Here is a 23,984-nt window from a genome sequence, read left to right as displayed (position 1 = left end):
TGCACTGCGCGCAAATGGAGCATCACACCTGTGGCACAACACTATTGTTTGCAACTTGCTCATCGGCACACAAGTGCCTGTTTTCGTGCCTACGCAGATAAGCAGTAAAGTACCTGGAGCCCTGCAGTGCCTTGCTTCCCTGTAGACACAAAACCTGTGCGTCTTGAGGTGTACAGAGCGGCCGCTTTCCTTCGAAATGGTTGTGATGGTCCTGCTTGTCTTATGAGTATTAAACTCTCGGTTCCTTCGAAACCCTGTCCGCATGAGCGAAATTCGGTTCGTGCAATGAAACTTGTCTCTGCACTTACTGCCGCCCGCATAAAATGTATGGCTTGTTGGTTGACCATATATCGCTCAGACGTTGAGAGAAAGGCGAACAGCAGCGAGAAAATTTTGTTTCAGACTTTCTTCTTTAACAATAATTGAACAGTCAATTTAAGTTTGTTCAGACTGTTGGCTGGTAAAGGGGTCAAACCTGAGGCACAAAGCGCCCCGCGCTTTCTGATTTCAACTACAAATTTTTAGATGAGAAAATATCTCGGTTATGTTTATCATAGCGAAACTTTTCATTTCTTCGCACCGCATTCTTAATTATCGTCATGTACAGCGCCCAGTGGAGGATAGCTGCAATGCGGCAGTGTCCGTATTGTGCGGACATCATATTAATGTCACTGCGACGAAACCTCGCCTTGCCATTCCTCGATGTATCGCCAAAATCAACTACTCTTTATCACCCATGACTTGTGGCCAGGATAGTTTAAAAAAAGTGAGTACTTAGAGCACATTAATTCGCAGAAAACAATGAGCAAAGTGTCTCAGCTGCAGCAAAATTAATCATGTGGAGGATTTCCACATAGATGGGCGCGGCCTTGTGCCCTGGTGCTATCCGCTTAGGGCCTGACCCTAATGCTCGAATTCTAGATTTGGCCTAGAGGCAAAACCAAAACTGAACACGCGCTCGTACGCGCTCTCGCGACCCGCTCTTTAAGGTCGTATAGTGGTTGTGCTTTGCTTGTAAAAATATTTTGACCGGGGCGACTTTGATTTCCTTCAAAAAAAAAAACAACAGCAACCAAGGCAACATCACGCAGACGCGAGGTCATACAGATACATCAGAGCACTGGAACAACGAACTTCTAATACTAGGCTACCACTACGGTAACTACGGTTCTGCGTGCGTCAAACAAACAAAAGTGCACTGACGGTGCTGTCATGCAGTTTTGAGGAGGGAGACATTCCGGTGCGGTTCATCTACTTTCAGAGGGTGCGCAGCCAGAGCGGCAAACCGCGCGCAACTAATTAGTACTCCTTGGGCTGCAAGAGAAAGGAGGCAGCTTATACAGAAGAGAAGGAACCGTAATAAGCCGCGAAGAGCGAGATATACCTATTGAAGAGGAACAATGTCCCCCCCCCCCCCCGAAAAAAAAAAAACGAGAAGAATCAGCAGCTCACCAAGCGCGGGCCTTTTTTTACGATGTGCAAAAAGTTTTCTTCCTATTTCTTCAAAATTTCGCTCCTAATAGTAAGCACATACGAGATACATGATTGTCGGCTAGTTAGCTTCACTACTGTCCGGCTTATATGGCGACAAAAAAAGACATCAAGGTTTCCTACCATCACAGTCCATCAGGGATCTTACCAGTCTTTTCAGGAATGTCGCGGCTTGGGTACTTGTCAGTCGACGGCCGTCGCTTTCCGTCGTCGTAAGGACCTGAAAATCAGAACTTCGTGAAGAAAAAATATTTTCGCAGAGAGTTTGGAGTTGAATTTGCAATAAACAAAATGATTATTGTGAATGCGAAATATAGTTTGTTTTAAAACCCAGTGTGAGATCAACACTGCATTCTTTCGTACTTACAGATCTACAGGAACTTAAACAATTCGCCACACCATGCATGTAGATATTACTGGAAACATGCGACGGTGTGCTGTAGTGTTTTAGAAACAATCGTCTTCAGTACCAAACATAGGCCACGTCGGGACATTATTCTACGGCGAACTACCGGATGATTATTTGTAAGTCCGCCTTATTGCTTTCCTGTTAGCATCTGATTGTTAATGTATTAGAACAAATTCAAGTTTAACGGTGGTGGAACCCCAGTGGATATGCTTAAACATCGTGGCGAGCTTGACACACATTCCTTTATCAATTCGGTTCAAATAATACATATATTATGTGCGAACTGTGAGCAAACACAGTAAAGCGCGAGGTACCGTCGTTCAAACTGGGCAGACATTAGATAATGATATCGGTCGTATATGGTGGCATCGTGGCCGCAGGATCTGTTACGGGTATAACTTAACGGCCCCGTTACATAAACAACCGTGATGTACGTTGCAACCGATGTTTAAATACTACAGGGTTCAGTTGCAAGGTGCCACTACAGGTTTTGTCGTCAAAATTATACTTACCTTTTCGCGGATTGTGTTGAGAGACGTGGTGGCAACGATCATTGTGAATTTCAAGGCGAAATGCGTAGCTCGAGTGATTAAAATTTTGGCACGAGCAGTATTCACAAGCGAATTTCGTGACCAACACTCTCCATGTTGCAGTCTGCCGCGTTAAAGCGAGCATGGAACTGAAAGTACAGTAGCTGTTCAGCATCGGAGCATAAGGGCAGCAGTAGTATATGTATATATATTTTAATTTATAAAACAATCCAGAAACATTTATGCACAGAACCTAATTACGAGTAAGGTCTTTGATATATGACAAGAAAAGATATTCGGCCCAAACCTCTATTTCGTACGAGTATCTTGGTTTAAGCTTTTATGTGTAGTGCTTCCGATGTTTAATAATGTTCAGCGCTTAAAGTGGACTTGTGAGCAAGTTACCTTTTGTGGGTACACAGTGTTTTAAAAGCTGCAGCAGCAGTTACATTTATGTAACGCACTGGGAGGAAGCGCAAGCTATGCTTTATGAAACATTTTGCTGTGGGAGCTTTATTTCATGTCGGATATCTGAAAAGGATTTTATGAACATTCTTCCTTCAGCGGGAAAAAACAGTACTTGCGCGCGCTCCACTGCAAGCCATTTCTAAACGTCACTCAAAATTTCTGAGCTGTGCCTCCTTAATTGCTTGCACCAAATGTGCCTAAGCGGGCAAAATACAAAGGATTTATTTTAGGTTAATGAGTGACCAGTATTTGAGACAAGATTGTAATGTCCACGTTACTTCTTAATGAAGTGTATGTAAGGTAAATAGATCAATTTTAACATGAAACATAACTATGCAGCAAATCTATCATAAAATTACGGCAGAGTTATGGCGTAAACGGCGTGCAGTGGTTACTTATCAAGCACCTACGACTACTCCTTCCAAAGCTAGAGTGTTGCCTACACAAAAGTTTCAGTACACCGAGCTCCCGACACAGCCCAACAAGATGGCATACCACCGTGTCAACATTTTTTTTTTATTGGAGAAAGGGTTCGTCTTTCGTATAACTTCTTCTCTTTTTGGCAGTGGAAGTAACTTTTGTGTAAGGTAACACTGCTTTTTCATTAGAGAAATCCACAAGCCAGAATCGGTACAGAAGACCACCTTTAATGGCAATTATGTCGTGAACAAGACAGTAGAATATACATTCGATTATTTAATACATGGTTCTGTACACACTTAGAATTTAACTACACACTGGCACTGTTGGCATGCCTCGGTGAGCTCGAGAAGTTAGTATATTTTGTAGGACTTATACAACTGAAAAAATAGAAGTTTGCATACATACAAGGTCTCAGGACAAGAATAAAATCAACACTGAACAACTTTACCTTAGAAGGTCCACTCAAACATACTGGTTTCTCCGACGGTAATTCTTGGCTGTGAACGCCATCGTTCTTTAATCCTGAGCAAGCGCAGGCTGTTAGGGTTACTGCAAGGCTACTAGTGTTACACCGAATAGCTGCATTGCAAAAGAGAGGTATTAACGCAGGAGAAGAGCTTCAGATTAAGGATATTTCTAGGGAAAATAGACTATGCGCTGAGCGATAGGATGCGATGAAAACTTAGCAAATACGACTGCTCGGTACGACTACTCAAATATTATTAATCGGTGTGTGCCTATTTGAGAAGTTCTTCTCTGAATGTTCTCGTGACAAAAAAAAAAGTTCTCGGTAAAGTGAATTTTCCAAGAGGGACGATTTGAGTGGACCTGTTTGTAAGCCATGCCAAAAACGAAATATGAGAAATGTGCAAGTCAACATGCTTGCTGATTGTTGAGTCTGTGTTCAGTCGCGAGATGACACGTAGAACAACAGAGCCTTCAACTATTATTCAGCATAATGGATTCTCAAGAATTTGCTTGAGCTCCTACACTAAATGTTTAATTTATTAACAACAGAATACTATAGCTATTAATTTTATTTCTACCACTTTATCTGTAACACTAACAGTAGTCACGAATGCGCCAATTGACAGTTTTCACAGAGAAAGAGGAAGAATCAGTCCACGCGACGCTACTATTGCTGTACAAAACATGACTGACAAAAACCAGTATTGTGCCGCTTGAATATTCTTGAACACGTCACGTTAACGCATCGCTTCGCTGGTGTATTACATGTGCTGTTCAACGACGTTCGGCGTTGTTTCCTCGATAAGCAACACAAGGTGTACGGTTTTAGGCACGTAATCTACAGTATGCTGCCTCATCGGTGTCGGGCAAAATTCAGCTTTCGCGTCGAAGCTTTCGATGGAAGGACTCGGGTAGCGTTAGCTTTGTTAATAAATGCGGGTTGGTCGTTGTCTATAAACTTGTGTAATGAATATCCTTAAAGGAGCTCGTGAACTGTGAAACCCCGTATCTTTTTCTACGTTTGGTTAAGTTCTTGCAATAACTATAGAGATCAGCCTTTTCATGTACTTATGGTGCTGGACTATCACAAGAGGGTAGATACAAATACAAGTTATGTACACAAGTAAACAGTCCACCTTTCAGTGTGCATTCGGGAATGCGTCAGTTCTCGTCTTTGTTAAGAGGAACATTGAGGAAACAAGGCCGTTCAAGCCGTAGAGGCTCGAAGCAAACAGTGGACACCTGCGCCAGCCAAGCTCCGACGCTGGATCGCCGCGGCTTAGCTAGGTTCTCAGAGATCGCACTGCTTTCTCGCGCACGTGAAGACAAACTGGTTGAGGCCATCAAAGAAAGGGACATCTTCGCACGGCGCAGGGCTTTCCCTCTGATAGAGTATGACCACAAGCATGGACGCGACAATGCCCACGACAACGAGGCACGGCACAAGCGGATCCATTTGCAGCAGCTGCGAATGCCACAGAAGTAATTCCTTACTCTCGACCCTCAGGGTGGCCATGCAGGTGTCACTTCCGTACGGGTTGTAGATGGACGCTCGGTACTCTCCAAAGTCCTCAGGCTTGCAGTCGCGGATGGTCAGGCGCAGGTTTCCGTTGGGTTCGAGCTCCGTTTTGTGACGACGAGTGAGTTCCAGTTCCTCGCCGTCTTTGAACCTGGCAGCGGAAGCACAATAGAAGGACCGCTACTTTGACCTCTGCCGCAACTTAAAGGTGCCATTTGGCTGCGAATTCGCCATTTCGGCCTCCTTGCTTAAGGTCAGGTAGTAAGCGACCACAGTAACTGCGCTCACTAGCCATGGTAGACAACATCGTGATAGCAAAGGTGCTGAACAAGGACACGAACTCATGACAAATTTGTTAATCATGCCCCGCAATTTTTAAAGAGAAAATTATCCGTTGCTCAACCAAATTTGCATCGTGCACATGCGAAACCGGACGCGACTTATTACGCTTCTCGCAAAATCCTTTAAATTTAAATAGATTTAAATAGAGTTGCGCCCGTATACCCACATGAGCAGATATGCCTGTCGTCATGGTTTTTTCTCTGAAAACTGACAAGATGTTGAGGTCCGAACGCTCACGACACTTACCATTTAACCTCAGGCAGTGGAGTGCCGGCGATGCGCGCGGTGAACGTGGCCGTGTCACCCTCAGGGATCCTCAAGTTTTCAAGCCGCTTTACGAACGATGGTGGCTCTCCCTTTTCTCTGCAGAAGGGAAGTCATGCAGTCTAATAAGCAAAGCTGACATGGATAAAAGCGCGAATGTTCACGCAAACAGAGCGCGCAAGACGCCACCGTTATATGTTTTTTATATCTAGTTCACAACTTGAAGCCTCAAGGTGTTTTGGTTTTGGTAGGGCTGCAGAGCTAAATTTGGTGTAGGGGAAGTACCACGCGCAAGGTGGTTGGCACGGGAACGTATTACATTTTTATCTTGATAATATACACCGCGGTAAGGCTGACATTTGCTCCAAGATTTCAGTGTTCTTCTGAATACTCTGATGTCAGGCGTAAATACGGTGTAAACAGGCAGGCAAAGGGTGTCCGACCTGAGTGCGCAAAGACATAAAAAATGACGCTAATGTTCTATGCACGAAACCGACTGAAATGCAATCCCTGCCCTCAGATATTTCGCCAAATTCTCGAAGGAATGGAGCGAAATAGATGGGTTTTTAATAACTGATTCAATGGTCTAGACATAAATTGGTAAGTTGGAAGATACATTAGGAAGGCTTCGCGAAAGTGCTTCTGTGTAGCCTGCGAAGTTTAATATCACCCCGCTTGACGATGTGTGCACGCGCTGTGATTGCCGCGGTCTTAAACGCACACTTGGACTCAATTCCTACGCGTTCTTCCGCACAGGGCATTGAGTTTACGGTAGAGCCAGGGTAAGTGCTAGAAGCTGTGGACGCATTCCGGCATAAACATGGACGACGATCACTGCGTTGTGTACGATAACCGACTTAAGAAAACGATCAACGAAGTGAACGCAAACAAAAATCTTTGTCTAGAAAAGCACGCCTGTATGTATCGCTTCATTTATCACAGCTGTCATCTAGAGTAGCCTATCAGACTTCTTAACTGGCAGGGGTCTCCCTTGCTCTTTCGCGTGCTCTAAGGAGCACGTGCTCTAGGAATGAGGCCAACAGCGTTTTTTTGGTGTGCGCTCGACATCCCGGCATTTGTGATACCCAGACGCTTTACGACGGAGAATTATTTAAAAATGTAAAAATTTGTAGGATTTTTCATTTCATCAGAAGGAGCAGCACGCAAAGTTGCAATCAATCAATCAATCAATCAATCAATCAATCAATCAATCAATCAATCAATCAATCAATCAATCAATCAATCAATCAATCAATCAATCAATCAACTCATTGACTGCTGGATTAATGAACTAGGCGTGTGGAAGAACACTGACGTCTGAAATACACCGTAACAACAGACAGTTCATTCCATTCGCGTAGTTACCTATGTACTTTGACTTGGGAAAACCTGCATGGCTAAACGTGCCAGTATCTGAAGGGTGCCTCATGATGAATAGTACTCTGAGGAATTTTAAAATTTCGTTAGCATAAAATAAATGACGCAAAACGTGGCAGCAACGGTCTCGGAAAATCAAATTAATTCTGCAAAATCTTTACAACTTCTCTAGTGCCACGACAAATAGCCTTCGCGTTGAAAAGTCGCTTGATTGTATGCTGTCGTTTTGATGGAAAAAATAGTGCACCAAAACTCAAATAAAGCAGCAGCGTGGCATTTATTGAGTGTTTCCAGCGCCTAATAAAGCGCTGATATATTTGGGAACGTTCTTAGTCATTATCAGCGCCTGACGTACTTAGTGAACGATGCAACGTTTATGATGGTTATGTGATTGTTCCCCTAAGATGCAAATAGGATGCACGTACCGGATTGTGATCCGGCCACTGCACTTGTCTTCGCCCACGGGGTTTTTCGCCAGGCATTCGTACACGCCACAATCCTTGCTTTCTGGCCAAGGGACGGTGAGGGTGCAGACCTCTCCCTCCTTGCTCATGGTATACCTCATGCTTGGTTCGATTACTTTTCCATTAAAGCGCCACGTGATCTCTGGTTCGGGATAACCCTTGACCTTCGTCACCAGCTTCAATGGTTCATTTGGAGATGCCTAGAAGATAACCATCAAGGTCAGTGTGTGAGTTATAAAAAAAAGTAGCCATTTGGACACTGTATAGGCGACATAACAAAACGAATCGGTTCCAGGTAACTTTGAAGTGATTCTTTTTTCATTCGTCATTAGCTGAAGCCCCTCAATCCCCCGGCTATCACCTGGATCGGCCACTCGGTGTGGCGCATATGATAGAAATGAAAAAGAATTGGAGCAAAGGAATCGTTCTATTACACCTGCCCTTTCTCAGGCCCCATGAAGCATTCAATGAGACACAGAATTCTGTAACGTATAGTTCACGCCTATATGGCAAGACATTTAGTCCTACCTCCAAGTCAGTGAGTCGCTTGGTAAAGTACGGCTTGCTCATTGGCGTGACGCCAACTGTCGCTTTGGACGAAGCTTTCCCAGCACTGTTCGTTGCTCGGCACTCGTATCTACCAGCATGACTCGGGAGGCTGTGTTTCGAAGAAAGCCTCGCCTGTAGAACAAGAAATTAAAAAAAGGAAAGGCGTCACTGACTTATTATAAGGCATGGGTCAGGCACCTAAAGAACATCGAAAGTGGCAGAAAGAGCGTAGCGAACCTTGCGACCGTCGAAAGTGGTCTCGAGGTCTGCGGCACGCGGAATTGGCTTCCCGCCGTAGAACCATTCGACCTCCGGGGTCGGCTTTCCAGTAATTTTTGCTTCCAACGTGAATGGCTCGCTCTCCATCACTTCGACGTCATCGAGAGGAGAAACGGTTGGCTTTTCTTCGGCCTTATCGCCAGTGTCGCTTCCTGCAGGAAGAACAGTCTATCGTACATGACATGCCCTGATGTTTGTCTTGCTGCTGTCACTCAACGTATGGAAAAATACTCGCATATCTAACACTTTTCTTTCGTGTACAATCGTAGATTTAGTCACAGTAAACGTTTTACCCTGCTTATTAAAATCATTGAAAGAGGTAGCAGCAATTTATGGCATTTCTTGTGCTCGAAGAACGATATCAAGCAGCGTGAAATTAGATGCAGTTCGCTGTGAAGACTGAAAAAAATTTGCCGGCTGTCAATGAAAGCCGTTTGTCAAGTCCTCTCGGGTGTTTTCTTGCTTTATCGTTTAGTGGTTACTTCATTTCTTGGCATCCATCTTGTATCCTTCGGTATTATCGCATTCAACTAGAATTTGCTTAAAAATTCAACGAAGCAGAGGCATGTAGTTACCAGCCACGGTGAGAGGAGCTTTGGTTTCTTTCTCTCCGAGAGGATTCTTAGCCTTGCAAGTGTAAACGCCAGCATCGTCTGGTGTTGCTTTGGGAATTTCGAGGGCTACGTCACCGGATGGTGTCTTGGTTTCTTTTATATTCTTTCCGTCTGGAATCAAGGGCTTTCCATCCTTCTGCCTGCGTGCACATAAAGAATGCGGGTGTAGCAGTTCGACTTTATGAGCAAATATTGCTGAAATTTTCTATGCACAAAATTAAAGGAAAGTAGAAACGAAATGAAAATAGCAATGAAATATCAAAAGCAAAGTAGGCTAGGGGCTCACGGCGCCGTAAATTCGCGAGGACACAAATGGCTCGTAAGGCACGTCATTAGTCGCTAAAATTACAAATACTCAATGGCTCTGCATTACGCCTGCCTCAACCAGTCTTGAGTTTCTTTTTTCTGTTGTTAAATTGAAGTGCTTAAAAATTATATATGCACAGTATATAGAAAGGAAGGGGATGACGTTGTCTGCGATCAGGAGAGCAGTTGTAGACAGCAGTTCCCCGCAAGTTAACTTCTTCGCAGTACTTCCTGCGCAAACATATACCCTCACACAGGAAAAAAAAAATAGTGGTAGCCCGAAAGCACCAATAGTATAAATATAAAGAAGGAAAATGCTGAGAACTCTTTTATAATGACCGGAACTGATCAAACTGAACTCAAAAGAACTGTTGCGGGCGTTGTGTTGTCACCGATGGACGCGGAAAATGCAATTTAACAACTAGCGCCCCCTCCTGCTCTGTATTTTAATGATGTACTACTGAACAGCGTACAACGGCTGCTCATTTCTGGAAGTGGCTAAATAAGAGCGTAGCAAGTTAGTTGCTTGTTTCGATTATTCAAAAACCAGTAAATAAAACTACTTGCAAGGACGAATAAAAAATGAAATTAGCGGTCATCAATCAGTAACTTACCATTCTGTGTCAGGAGTAGGCTGACCAGCGAGTGTCGTCTCAAGCCTGGCCGGGTAGCCTTCCACAACTTCAACAGGCTCGAGCGGCTTCACGAATTTCGGCGGATCTAAAAAGCACCGAATACATGGACCAATCAGCCTAAGCATTCGGTGGAGAGAGCAAGGAAACTAAAAATGCTGAGCACAGCCCTTCTATTATTAAACGGAAATCTTACGGTTCACTGTAACGGGAGCAGAGGTTCTGCATTCGCCCTCGTCATTGGCTGCAACAAGGTCGTACTTTCCGGCGTCTTCGGGCTTCACAGGATCAATCGTGAGCGCCACGTCTCCGCCAGGTGAAGTGGTCGAACGAATGCGGCTGTCTTCGGGAAGCTCTTTGCCATCTTTGATCCTGAAATTCAAGAGGTGTAGCACTTGAGCGATTTCTTCACTTCACTTCACTTTATTACCTTAAAGGCCCCCGGGATTGGGGGTGTTACATGTATAAATCAGATTTAATAAACAAAGAAAACACGTAAGGTACATAAATTATTCGCTGTTAAATATAGTAGCTAAACAATTCACAAATGTTGATGGACAGGCGATTGCGGCGACGTCGTGTGGAAGGCCGTTCCAGCCCGTGGCTGAGCGTGGAAAGAACGACGATGCAAATGTAGTAGTGCGCGTACGAGGCCGGGCAACTTGAAGGGGATGACCAATGCGGGGGGAAATGCGTGCCGGCGGATTGATGTAGGGCGGATTACGAAGTGAGCTGTAATAAAATTTATGAAACGAGCACATACTAGTGATACGACGTCTACAAGCTAGAGATGTTAAGCCTGCCTCTGCTTTTAATGACGATATACTAACATTATATGAATAGCACGAATATATGAATCTTGTGGCTCGACTTTGTACTGATTCTAGGGAATTTGTTAGATAATTTTGGTTAGGGCTCCAAATAGCAGAGGCGTATTCTAATTTAGACCGGACAAGTGATTTGTAGGCAAGTAATTTTACGTTTTGTGGCGCAGGGCGCAGATGTCGTTTTAAGAATCCAAGGCTTCTGTTAGCGGATGATATGACTTGTCAAAGCTTTACCCACAACCGAGAAGAATATGTCAAGGGTAAAATACTCCTGCTGTAGTAAATGTACAACGCGCACTTTACATTTGGTTGCATTCATAAACACCTAGAACTCTCTTCACGGCTACGCGACTTACTGTGGCGTGCACTCTGCCAAGCAATCAAGTTTATCCGGTAGAAGACGAAAAAAAAACACTTATTTCCTTATTCTTGAGGCTTCTTCTGCCCAGACATTTTCCTAGGATTGGTTACCGGACATCAGCATCACTCGGTCGCTAGTGCTACGCCATATGTCCGAAATAAGTTCGGCACTGAGCGCCTTCCACCCCTGTCTCTTTAAAAATGAATGCTACCGATAGCTGCTTCTAAATTCAGTGAGCACTTGCGACGAATAAAGTTGCAATGCAATTTTTTCATTATTGGGAAGCTTTGTAATAACAATAATTGATAAAATTTTTACGTGCCAATGCCCAGTTAGCGACAATGAGGCAAGTCGTGGTCGAGGGCTTTGGATTAATTTCGAAAACTACTGGAATTCTTTAACTTAGTGCTTCTTGCTGGGCCAGTTGTTCATGGTTTTAAATTGGCAACAAATTGCGCTAATACACCAGACAGACACAAGAGACATGGTTGACGGGACTGGCGCGAGTCCCGTCAACCTCGTCTTCAGTGTCTGTCTTGTGTGTTAGCGCAATTTGTTGTCAGTTTAAGACTTCTTTAACGTTCACCGAAATCTCAGCGTTTTTGCATTCGCATTCGCTCTCTTAAACTGATCAACTAATGGTTGAATAACACTACTTGCGAGTTAACAGTGATCGCAAGTGTCCATTTGAGAGACTAGATTTTGGCATGGTACACAGGATGCAAAGAATGTATTTACCATTTGACATCTGGCATGGGGTCCCCAGATACCTTGGCCTCCAATTTTCCAGGTTCACCTTCAGTGAAGACTGCCGGCTTAAGCTCCTCTACAATTTCAGGCTCATATTTTGGGAGCTCTGGAAGATAAAATACGAATAGGGGCACTTGGCATTACGTCGTGAATAATTGTTTGCTCCAAACATCTACCCTGAATCCTATTTCTCAAGAAAAAGAGACAAAATAGCTGTGATCTGTATCGTAGCGTCAATTAAATTTTATTTTAAAGAGAATAACAAAATTCCAAGACAGCTTTTATAGCAGGCAACTCGCACGTTCATACATTCTGGACAAGCGCATTTTTTAAACGGGAAGTTGTTTAAGAACTCAATTTTTCGCATATCGTAAGAGTGCACCATAACAATCAATATATCCGCAGACCCCCCCCACCGTGGCAGTTTTTACTAATTGATGCGAGTGCAGGACCGACTTTAAAAGCAAGATTTCGCTACGCATCGGTAGATTAGACCATTCCCATCAGAATGTTCTTAACAGTGGCGCAGTGGTTTGAGCATCCGCCTCGCATGCGGGAGGTGCTGGGTTCGATCCCCAGTGCCGCCGGGTACAAAACGGCGATACAATGGGTACAAGCTTTCCCCTGGCTTGGCGCTCGGCTTATTTAGGGTGAAATGCTTGGGAAATGGGTCTTTGACCCCACCTTGAATAGACGAAAAACACCCTGTCCCATGGCGCTCTTTGGCCACAGATGCCCTTGCGCCATACAAAATTCATCATCCTCAGTGTGTTCATAACAGTATCCATAATATTCCACAGTTGCCTCACACTTAAAAGTAGTGTCCAAGAAAGCTGAACTTGCCCCACTCAGAGCAAAAGTAGTTCAGAAGCGTGAATTGTTGGGCGAGTTGGTACATGTTGACGCGAAAAAAAAAACCAGCGAGAAAAGACGCAAGACCAGAGGAAGACGCACACAGACTGTCGCCGGTAGAGCAAAAGTAATGCGACCTAAGGCCCTTACCTGCCACTTTCACCGTGCTCGAACTTTCTGCCTTGCCCTCGGGGTTCTTGGCGACGCAGACGTACTTCCCGGCGTCGTCTGGCGTTGCGTGCTCTATCGACAAAAGAACTGTGCCGTCTGGTTCTTGAGACAGCGCCAGCCTTAGAGAAGGTTCCACTTTTTTGCCGTCTTTGAGCCTGCAAGCGACATCCGAGAATGGAGAAGTGGCTGCTACTAACAACAACAAGGGGGAAAAAAAGCTGATAGACTCCAGACTTGACATTATGAGAGGAAGACGAAAAGAATACTGGTGTCACGAACGAGCAGTAGTGAGATTAAGGTCATTCTAGGGCTGGACAGCGCCAATGTCAATTTCATTTCCCTTTATGGTACGCCGCCGTTGCAGGACGTTCGAGGCCGAAGCAGCAAATCGGCAATGCGCCGTTTTGCTGTTGCGGTTCTAGATGACAAGAAAGGAAAGTGAAATAGACAAAAACGTAACGTTGTTTGATTCCCGTGGGCCGTTAGGAGCATCACGAATAAACAATATGGCGGGCACGGTAAGTAGGATCTATCCTCTCTTGAGATACGACTTTCATACGCAGTGCGCAGAGCTTGAGCTTGCCGAGGCCGTAACTTGTAGCGTTCCATTTCGCTTTCGTTTTATTAGGTTCTCCGTCATTGGTCGCTGCTCTTGGTGACGTAAGCCCGGAGGATGACATCACGCTGATCGACGATCGTAGCAGAAAGGTACCATGAGGCACCACTTACTTAACGCGCCCTACATCCGTACTACACTGTCAGAACGGCGCCGACGAATGACGGATCACGATGAAGCGTTTCATACATCTGACGAGTGTTGCCGGCACTGATACCGTCCCAGGAAAGAAATTGTGCGCTGGATGTGCGACGAATTGGCGAATCATGGTCCCCGTGGCTCGGCCGTATTAGATGTGGCGAAAACGGTTGTGGCGCCACGCCAGACCGGCCGTGCCTGTGACTGGTCGTTTGCTTGGCCGCCTTCTGTTGCTTACGTCACGACCTAACAAAATGAAAACGTAATGAAACGCCACACTACACATTTACACACTACACATTTACAGTGCGCTACAACTTGTCGCCGCATAGTCGAAGCGCATGCATTTCGTCAAAAGTTCGCGCACACTAATGGCTGGCTTATCGGTGTGTCGTCATGAACAAAGACGAAGGGCAGGGAGGAGCGAAGAACGGACACACGCTAGAGGAGAACGGCCAAGATCCGTAGCATAGAAAGAGCGCTTCGACTGAAAGTTAGCAATAAAAATGCAGCGCATTCACAGCCGTCTCACAGACGAGAAGCATGGCGCGTCGCTTCGCGCTTAGTTGTTTGTGTTGTGTTTTATGGCACATAGGCAACTAAGGCCATTACGCTTCAAGCACAAGGTATAGGCGCTTGACTGAGGGAGCAAGGCGAGTGGGAAGGAAAAGAGCATTCGGAGTCCTGCAACTCCATTTGGCATAGAAAAAAAATATTTTCGAGGACATTCCTTGTGCTGTGCCCTGCCATTTTTGTAAAAGAAGGTTCGGCAAAGTCTGTTTTTGTGTGATCTCTAATTTCCCGCTGATGCAGTAAGAGTACTAATCGCGGGCATGACCCGTTGCCCTTTTAGCCCTTACAGTTATGTGTAATTTAGAAACAAGCAAACATTTTTAAAACACTCACCTTTCTTTTTCTGCCCCGTAAAACTGCGAAGTGTGCCAAACTATATGGCATTAAACTACCCCCCCCCCCCCCCCGCCACCTCTTCCGTCTAAAATAAATAAAGAATTAAGACTTGCGTACCATTCTGTCGTGAAAGGGCTGTCGCTCTTGACTTTTCCCACGAGATGCAGGGGTTGCCCCTCTAGAAGATCCGCGTTCTTGAGCTCGATGACAAATTCAGGCTTTTCGCCGGGGACGCGCGCTTCGGGTTTGGCTGCAGGGTAGAAGTGAACGTGGCGATTGAAAACTACTGATTACGGGCTGACTTCAGCTAAAACACGTTATGCGAAATGTCAGAGCAACACTGCCCAAGAGACAAGATCACACGGCGACATTCAGAACTGCATCGCTGCTTTGGCTCGACAGGACCAGTTTCGACAGGACCAAACAAAAATACGTAACTATTTCCTAACTCAAATATATTCTTTGTTCTCTTGGGGCGAGTCTCGAAGCTGGGTTGTATGTAACGCAGAATCAGGAATCGCCAGTGTACAAAGTAGAGCGCGCGCAAGAGAAAAAAATTCCTTCTCAGAAAATCTTGTCATGCATGACTGAAAAACCCGCCTACTCTTAACATCGGCGTCTGAAGCAGCCTCTCCAGCGTCGTTGGCGGCCACAACGGAGTAATGACCAGCGTCTTCTGGCCTCACGTCGTCGATGACAAGGGCCAGTGTGCCGTCAGGCCTCTCTTCGGTCCTGATGCGGTCGCTGGGGCGAATGGGCCGGCCATCCTTCAGCCTGGGAAGAAAAGGTGTGAGTCATAACTGGGCCGTACAATCTGATGGCAGCTATGCACTCTGTTTCTTTAAAACCATGACGTAGAGGGACGGCTAGAGGAAGGATTCACGCCACAGTTTCCTGCGGATCGCTCAACTCGAGATTCCAGTCTGGTGTTTGCGTTTTGTGTTGTGCACGCAGGACACGCGGCTCACAGAGACGATGTGGGTGGTCAAAGACACTACACAGAAATACGAGATCGTGCTCGCTTGCTGGTTAGGAGGAAATGAACTCCTGAAATGATTTTCTTCCGCCGTTGTTAATCCTGTTTTCGAGTTACATGGGTGAGAAGAACTCTTTCACTTTGAAAACTTCTTGATCATTCATTACTTCGACACGACATAAACCCCCTTCTCGTCTCATGCAGACGCTCATCCAGAAGGTGTTTCGGGAGGAGCGCGGCTAATTCGCTCGAGGTCGTCTAAAACGAATAAAATATTCCTTTTCGGAGAGGTCAGTTCAAGGAGCGCCGCAGTGGTCGTGTTTGGCAGTGGTTGTACTTGAATTCTTGCATCAAGTGCGCGAATGCCACTTTTAAGTCCCCACATTTATTAACATGTTTTGAGCAAAGAGTTAATAGATCAGAATGAAGTAAATGGGATGGTGAAGTTTTAGTACAAACACTCTGTTGATAAAAACTGGGGTGTTGAAGATAAAGTTTCAATATCCCAGTCCTGAGAGATTTCGAATAAAGCGGCGACTTTGAAAGCAGTTTCGTTGAGCTTCGATCCCGGGCACGGCGGTCGAATTGCGATGGAGACGAAGTGCTAGATTCCCGTGTACTGTGTGATGTCAGTTCACGTCAAACAATCCCACGTGGTCGAAATTTTGGGAGACCTTCACTACGGCGTCTCTCATACCCTGAGTCGCTTTGGGACGTTAAACCCCCATAAACCAAACCAAACCAGTTTCGCTGAAGTGAACGGAAATCGCTTCAGCTTGGTTTCGTTTTTTCAGTTTGTTTCTATCTTCTCTGTCTATCTACCTATCTTGAATGAATGAATGAATGAATGAATGAATGAATGAATGAATGAACCTTATTTCCTCGTCATAGCGAGTGGAGACTGGGACTAAAGGTACCAATGACCTGACGAAAGGTCCCAGCCCCCTACAGAAGGCATTTACATGCATAATAAGCAGTTCATAACATGTGTGATAAGTCATTTAGTCGAATTTTGAATAAAAGTTACAAAGCACAGCGCCTGCAAGGTGTCAAACTCCACGGAGCACAAATTATTTAGACGTCATTCTCTCCCTTCGGACGTTGTACGAATCAGTTGCGAATGGTCCGAGACGTTAGTTTTTTTTTGTTTCGCAAAACTCCTGTACGAGTAACGCCCCATGAACACTCACCACTTGATGCTGGTGGGATTGCTGTCTGGTTCAAGCTTGGCCTCGAGTCTTGCTGGCTTGCCTTCGGGTAGAGTCGCCGGCTGCAGTTCCTTCTCGAATGCGGGCCTTCGTTGCTTGCGGTACTTGTCGGGCTGGGCTGCGTCGGCGCGATTGAAACGAATCGCAACGCTTAGGACCAAGACTGATCGACTCGAGAGCGCGCGAGCTCTCACTTTTTATGTCCGCCTCCGACTCCGCTTCGCCCGCGTCGTTGGCTGCAACGACGGAATAATTTCCGGCGTCTTCGGGCCGCACGTCATCTATCAGCAACGCCAGCGTGCCATCAGGCTTTTCTTCCATCTTGATCCTGTCGCTGGGGCGAAGCGGGCGGCCGTCTTTCATCCTACGAAATAACTCCAGTTAGTGAGAAAAAAAATTGGCGCGTTTCCAGCGCTACTTTATATGTCTGCAGCCTGGGAAAACTACGCTTGCAGGCAACCGTAGGGCAAGTGGAACAAAATAGCTGCGTTTTAACGGCCTAGCAAAATGGAAAGAGAGACGCCTCTGTCGCATTCTTCACACAGCCTGGCCTGGCCTTGGTATGAGCTCTGTTGTTCCTAAGACCGAGGTATCTGGCGCAGTTGCGCCGCTGCGATTACTTTTTTTGTGTGGCGTAAAAAAGCGGAAGAAGGAGACAAGAAGCGAAGAGGAGACAGAAATGTCCTCCCTGCTCTAGCTTTATGGTGTACAATGAACAATCCAATGGTATACGTTAACCTGCGCACGCCGATTACCGCATTTTCTACTACAAGGACGACGGCTACGCTGTTCTACAAGCCTGTGACAGGCAATTTTCTCATCAAAACACCATCCCTACTAGCGTCGTTATCAATGCTGAACGGTTGTAGTTTCGTAACCTACGCTGGCGTTTACGACTGACACAACCGCGCCTGAAATGCAGCTGTGGCTGATGAAAACGTAATTTCTTTCGCACCATCTGTGACGTCTCACGCAGCGCTGTTTTTTATTTTAACACTTCTCGTTTAACGGGTATGCACCTTATGAACGTGAGACGCGTGCTTGCTTTAACAAGTGCGCTGTGTGTGTCGACACTACCAGTCATAGCCAGAATATTCAATACTCGAGTGCTCACCATTTCACACTCGTAGGATTGCTGTCCGGCTCAAGCTTGGCTTCAAGCCTAGCTGGCTTGCCTTCCGTAAGTGTCGTCGGTGCGAGCTCCTTCTCGAAAGCTGGCTTGCGCTGCTTACGGTATTTTTCAGGCTGAGCTGCTAGGAAACAAGGGCATTGTTATGGCTTTAAACGTGCGTAACAGTCGTACCAGTGGATATCGGCAATAGGTTTAGAAATAATCGCTATATTGCCAAAAAAGTTTGGAAATCAGACAAATAATAGCCCTTTATGTAACACTGCAGCCCGAAGTTTCCGATCAAACGATGGTTTAGTCATTTAGGCCACCGAAGCCCTGGTTTCACGAGTCCTGAAGTCCTTACCTCAGTTAAAACTGAGTGTACTATGAAGAATGTTCGGAGAGATAAGTACAATTTCCACGCTTTCATTGCGAAGAGGCATGAAAGCCGATATTAAATTTAGTAGCCCCGTGAAAAGTTGCGATTTCCAAGTGTTCCTACTTTTGATGTCAGCCTCCGATTCCGCTTCACCCGCGTCGTTTTCAGCGACCACGGAGTAATTTCCGGCGTCTTCCGGTCGCACATCATCTATCACAAGCGCCAACGTGCCATCAGGTTTCTCCTCCGGCTTCACCCGGCTGCTTGGGCGGATGGGCCTGCCGTCCTTGAGCCTGAGGGACGAAGAAAAACGGTACGATCATATTCCGCCGGCCAAATGGTGCAGCGTTAGCCACGGCTCAAACATTTTGCTCTTTCTACAGGAGACGTTGCAAACCGCGAAACGAACGCGCCGTCCTCTGCAGCTATGTAATAACTGCTTGTTATTCCGTTATTCTCAAGTCACTGTTATTCGAGCAACTGCTTATACTGACTGCCTGCCGAAGATGTTTATTTGGCTTGGGATGACATTTATGTGCCCCGAGACACCTATATAAGTGGATAACAAGTGAAATGCTTTGATTCTAGTTGCTTGTAGTTTCAAGAGCTAAGCTCCAGAAATCTGCGTAACTACGTGAATTTTATCTGTAACGTGCACCTCGCTCAACGAATGCACCCACCATAAAGAAGACGCGAGTCACCTGGCAGAAGAAAATAACCCAGCATGCCAACTAATATCAACAGGAGATGCGAAAACGTGAGAATAGCCTACCACTTCACGTTTGTGGGATTGCTGCCTGGAGCAAGCTTTGCCTCAAGCCTGGCGGGTTTTCCTTCAGTCAGCGTTGCGGGTTCGAGGTCTTTCTCGAAGGCGGGCTTCTTTGGCTTGGCGGCGGCCTTCTCTGGCTTAGCAGCGGTCTTGTCTGGCTTTGCTGAGGAATACATGATCCATACTGCTGTCAGTACTGCAGGAGGCAGTAACTGCATCTTCGCAGTTTAAGAACGCATCACCTGGCCAGTGAAACCCCAACCAGCCACAGGAAAATCTTTCAGCACTTACTTGTCACGTCCGCTTCGGAAGCGGTCTCCCCGTCGGGGTTCTTGGCAACCACTGAGTACCGGCCAGCATCTTCAGGCTTGACATCGTCAATTGAAAGGCACACGGTGCCGTCGGGTTTCTCTTCGGGCTTCACCCTGTCGCTAGGCCTTATGGGCTTGCCGTCCTTGAGCCTGTGCAACGACAACGGGAAAGCAGCAGTCACATCAAAGTGAACTAGTTTCCGCGAAAATGTGGGGCCGTATGCACCACGTTTCCTGACGTAATATTTCAGCTGCAACTTCTATGATGGGAAAGAGGGGTGGGGAGGGGCACCAAGTGCCGCAAGCGCAGCTACGTGAGAGCCCTTCGTGACTGTGCGGCGCAGGAGCGCTGGATGGTCTTCATGGCCAATGACACGATGCCCGGTCATGGAAGTCAATGATAGACACACCATTCGCTCACGGAACGAAAGTACTGTCGGAACGCGAAAAGTTATCTAGGCACATAAATGCCACGTCTGCCACTGATCACCTCATTTGACTAAAACAGATTATAGCATATGACTTCGTCCTCCACCTACTCAGGTGTGGTTTAGAGCCAACCGCTAATAAAAGTGCTATCGACATCGATAACTAGTATATTAGAGTACATCGAGCTAGTACATTAGAAGTGTCTAGCTGTGAACCTCGGCTCTCAGTTGCAAGCTATAGTACTTCCTGACTTGGCCAAGAAGTTTCTCGGATTTTTTGGCTCGCGACTATTTGAATTGCTGGCAAATAACAGAATTTGGTGAGGAGAGACACAGGACGAGCCTGAAACGGCAAAGTTTAAGCGTCTAAATTATGCTAACTGCCCAGTGCAATCTTTAAGAACATGCTGGTAATCAACTTACCACTGGATGTCCAATGGCTTGTCTCCTGGCTGCAATTTCGCTTCCAGTTTTCCCGGCTTTCCTTCAGTCAGCTCAGTTGGCGCGAGTCCTTTCTCAAAGATTGGCTTCTGATCCTTCGCGGCCTTTTTGGGAATGGCTGAGAAAAACAGACAAAATGTCGTTTAAGGCACTAAACCACGTTGAACCTAGTCGTATTTCAAGTTTAACTGCTTTATCTAAAACGTGCAGATTAGCTGGAAAATGAAGAAGCGAAAATGTTTTGTACACAAAAGCAGCTTCAAACTAACAAGGCTTACACAGGGGCCAGTTGACTGATCATATTGGAAACGTATGCGCTACTTGGAAACACAAGGAGACAAAATGCATACTGCTGTGCGTCGTGTGTCATTTGTCATTTTGTCTCCTTGCGTTTCCAAGTAGCGGATACGTTTCCAATAAAAGCTTGAAACACAGGCTATACATTCGCCGCTGAACCTTGAAATCGATGTATTTTAGAATATTTTATAGCTGTTCCTTTATTCCGCAGTCGCCACGTTAGAACTGTGCTGCAATTAAATACCTGTGCATCGGACGTCCTGCCTGTTATTCGACTTTTCATGAATCAGGCCCGATGTAAGTTAGATGTATCCGCGCGTACTCAGTACAATACTTATTCGTGGTCAGTGGTTCTAAACAGTGTTTTTGAAATCACGTGGAATAAGGAAAGTTGTTACTACACCTCTGATGTTAACTAAGCGGACAGGAAGCTGGCCGTCACTTTGGTATCTCTCGAAGGCGTTGAATTGCTTAGCATTTGCAGGGTTTCCGGAGCTGCACGGAAACTGCGACATGGTCGTTCAATTTAACCGAGCATCGCCGCCTCGTTTATAATAAGCCCAAGAAACACCGAGCCCGCCGATAACACGCACCATAAGCGTGGATAATCTCCTATTCCTTGGGATAAGGCGAACCCGACAAACCACAACCACAGAGTCGGGGTTGTATACTTTAGTACTAAAGTCTCTCAACACCTTTCACCGGACATGAAGCTTCCGCGTAACGCTTTGGGAGAGCTCTGTGCGCTGTCAGGAGTGACCGCGTCGCGGCACTAGCGGTCTCGTGGGGGCCAGCGGGGAAGGCACCGGCCATTGGGAGTGATGAGACACAGGCATCGTGATGAATTGACGCGTAATTTGTACAATTAATTGTTTGTAGTGCATGTGCCATGCTGCGTGAACTACGACGACGGAGACCTCAATCTCGATTTAGCTTTGTATATCCTGTATTAGCTGAGCTAATCCATATTAATTTTTTGGTGAGGGGGGAGAGAAAGGGATGAGATGGCACAACTAATTTTAATGGCCGCCATCCTGAATTCGAGAAACCGAAACTATACCGACATTTCGTCCCCTGACGTCATACTCACATAGTTCCACCTTTATTCACCATACTGGACCGTGCCCTCATCATTGGCACGCGGCAGGTGGTTGTTTCTACAATGCTATTGTAGACGGTGCTACAAGTCTCAATGCGAGGTGCGCTGTTTTCTAGTTGCAGGCACAGATGGCGCTTTGATCTCAGGGCGGTGGGAGACCTCACGAAATCTCGAAACGTGATGAGTAGTTGCCGCCACAGATGGCGCTGTGATCAAGGGTGTAGTAGACCCCACGAAATCTCGAAACGTGATGAGCAAGAGCTAACGTCCTTAAAACCCTATTTACTGCCAACGTTTGTCTTCGAACGTTCGTCTAGCGCTGCGGTAACGTTTCTCATAAGAGGGAAAACTTGCTAGCTTGACGGTAAAATTTTCCATTCCTCGCGGCGGCTCAGCCCAGTTCTTCCGAACCTATTTCCTCGAAGAAGCACTTTTCAGAGAGGAAAAGCGTGCCGAGTAGTGACCGCTGCACTTCGCAGCCGCATTGAGTCATTCCAGGCAGCTATGTACCGGCTGCGAGCGCAGTCGTCTCCTCTATATTCAGGCTGGCTACACATTTTTAATCGGGCCTTTCCGTCAGCAGACGGACTCAAGCTCATAAACGCTCAATAAAGTCACTGGCACGCAATAAAGGAAACCAAGGAGGTTGTTTACTATCCACGTCCGCTTCCGACGGTGTCTTTCCAGCGTCGTTCGAAGCAACAACAGCGTAATGACCGGCGTCTTGAGGCTTGACGTTGTCGATGACGAGCGCCAAGGTGCCATCGGGTTTCTGTTCTGCCCGCACTCTGTCGTCTAACTTGACTGGCTTTCCATCTTTAAGCCTGAAAGAAAATTGGCACAATTTCGCACCGAGGTATTACGGGAAAGCAAGCCAAACGCAGACGCGCTATTTCGCTTCTTTTCATTTACTAGCGCTAGTTTAGGTTCAAACCGTTTTGTTCTCTTTTCTTTCGTTATGGCGCTTACCATTCAACTTTGATGGGCAGAGTGTCCGGAGCCACCTTGGCCTCAAGTCGAGCCGGTTTGCCTTCAGGCAGTGTCGCCGGTTGAAGTCCTTTCTCAAAGCGTGGCTTGCTTGGCTCCGCACCCTTAGGTTGTGCTAGGAAAAGAAACAACGGAGTTCACATAATAAAGCATACATTAACCTTCTTCTACGTGGTCCCACTGATAATTCTGCCGGTGGCATGTAGGTATCCTATCGATAATATTTAAGGCCAAAGTAATAAGCATCGATAGACAGCATGGAAAATGGTTACGGACATCTTGCCCGCCCAAAAGTGTTTAAATTGCTCTTGTGCCTCAGCGAAGAGGCTTTATTGCACATTGTGCGTGTGGAAATGCGTCCACAATGGCGAGAGCCCATACTGCTGCCTAATCGCAGCTACAATGTTCGAACCACTGTGCTCAAGAATATTCAGTCCTAGGAACTCTGCCAACTCCGCTCTAAGCTTTGTTTGCACACCCGTCCCGCTTTATACGCCCGTAGATTCCTTGTCACAACACTGCATCGCTAGCTGAAAGTGGCCTCGAAATACTTTATTGTTAAGTCCTCCGGCGGGTGAACTTACTTTTGACATCGGCCTCAGACTGTGTTGAGCCCTTGTCGTTGGTAGCTTTAACTGCGTAGTGACCCGCGTCGTCAGGATTGACTTCGTCGAGTTCCAGAGCCACTGTCCCGTCGGGCTCTTCAACCAATTTGACATGGTCTGTTGGTTTGACTGGTGCGCCGTCTTTCGTCCTGCGTTCAGAATGACGACGGGACAGCGCGTCACACTCGGGTATGATGAACACAAATTATTATCAAAACAGGCAAGTATTAAGCCATTAAAGACAAGAGTCACATGAGTTTTAACCAAAATTTAAATAATAAAAAACTGCCATGCTGAAACTTTTCTGCTCCTTTCTTTCATGAACTTTATTCTACGTTTATTGCTCGAAGCAAATGTGTAACTACTTCCGCCTCATTTTCGTGCAACTGGGTAGCCCATGCTAAACATTATACGAAAAATTTTCGCAATAAAATAAAAAAAACAACACCGTTGGAGCGGAAACAGCGAGATACCATTCCACAGGGGCAGCGGCCTCGGCAGGCATCTTTGCTTCCAGGCGTCCGGGCTCGCCTTCCGTGAGGGTAGTCGGCTTGAGCCCTTCTTCGAAGACTGGCTTTCCTTCCAAATCTGATGGCTTGGCTGCAGCAGAAAGA

General features: G+C 46.2%; 1 protein-coding gene across 7 annotated transcripts in view; it reads right to left on the bottom strand.

Moving 5' to 3' along the window:
• Obsc (Obscurin) overlaps positions 1–23,984 on the bottom strand; it is a 153,097-nt gene that overhangs the window by 28,003 nt on the left and 101,110 nt on the right. For all 7 annotated transcript variants that reach the window (XM_077646463.1, XM_077646467.1, XM_077646468.1 and 4 more), the window contains 24 exons: positions 23,844–23,970; positions 23,350–23,519; positions 22,748–22,880; positions 22,433–22,602; positions 20,365–20,500; positions 19,494–19,663; positions 19,206–19,365; positions 18,557–18,726; positions 18,058–18,193; positions 17,138–17,307; positions 16,926–17,061; positions 15,364–15,533; positions 14,877–15,009; positions 13,076–13,251; positions 12,062–12,179; positions 10,332–10,507; positions 10,118–10,223; positions 9,159–9,337; positions 8,542–8,735; positions 8,284–8,436; positions 7,717–7,955; positions 5,897–6,013; positions 5,284–5,459; positions 1,640–1,711 (listed from right to left, as the gene is read on the bottom strand). In XM_077646463.1, coding sequence (XP_077502589.1) covers positions 1,640–1,711; positions 5,284–5,459; positions 5,897–6,013; positions 7,717–7,955; positions 8,284–8,436; positions 8,542–8,735; positions 9,159–9,337; positions 10,118–10,223; positions 10,332–10,507; positions 12,062–12,179; positions 13,076–13,251; positions 14,877–15,009; positions 15,364–15,533; positions 16,926–17,061; positions 17,138–17,307; positions 18,058–18,193; positions 18,557–18,726; positions 19,206–19,365; positions 19,494–19,663; positions 20,365–20,500; positions 22,433–22,602; positions 22,748–22,880; positions 23,350–23,519; positions 23,844–23,970 — 3,687 coding nt within the window. The remainder of the gene's footprint in view (positions 1–1,639; positions 1,712–5,283; positions 5,460–5,896; positions 6,014–7,716; positions 7,956–8,283; positions 8,437–8,541; positions 8,736–9,158; positions 9,338–10,117; positions 10,224–10,331; positions 10,508–12,061; positions 12,180–13,075; positions 13,252–14,876; positions 15,010–15,363; positions 15,534–16,925; positions 17,062–17,137; positions 17,308–18,057; positions 18,194–18,556; positions 18,727–19,205; positions 19,366–19,493; positions 19,664–20,364; positions 20,501–22,432; positions 22,603–22,747; positions 22,881–23,349; positions 23,520–23,843; positions 23,971–23,984) is intronic.

This window comes from Amblyomma americanum, chromosome 1, assembly GCF_052857255.1.
Source record: "Amblyomma americanum isolate KBUSLIRL-KWMA chromosome 1, ASM5285725v1, whole genome shotgun sequence".
In the NCBI taxonomy this organism is placed as follows: Eukaryota; Metazoa; Arthropoda; class Arachnida; order Ixodida; family Ixodidae; genus Amblyomma; species Amblyomma americanum.
This window is presented reverse-complemented; position numbering and strand designations above follow the sequence as displayed.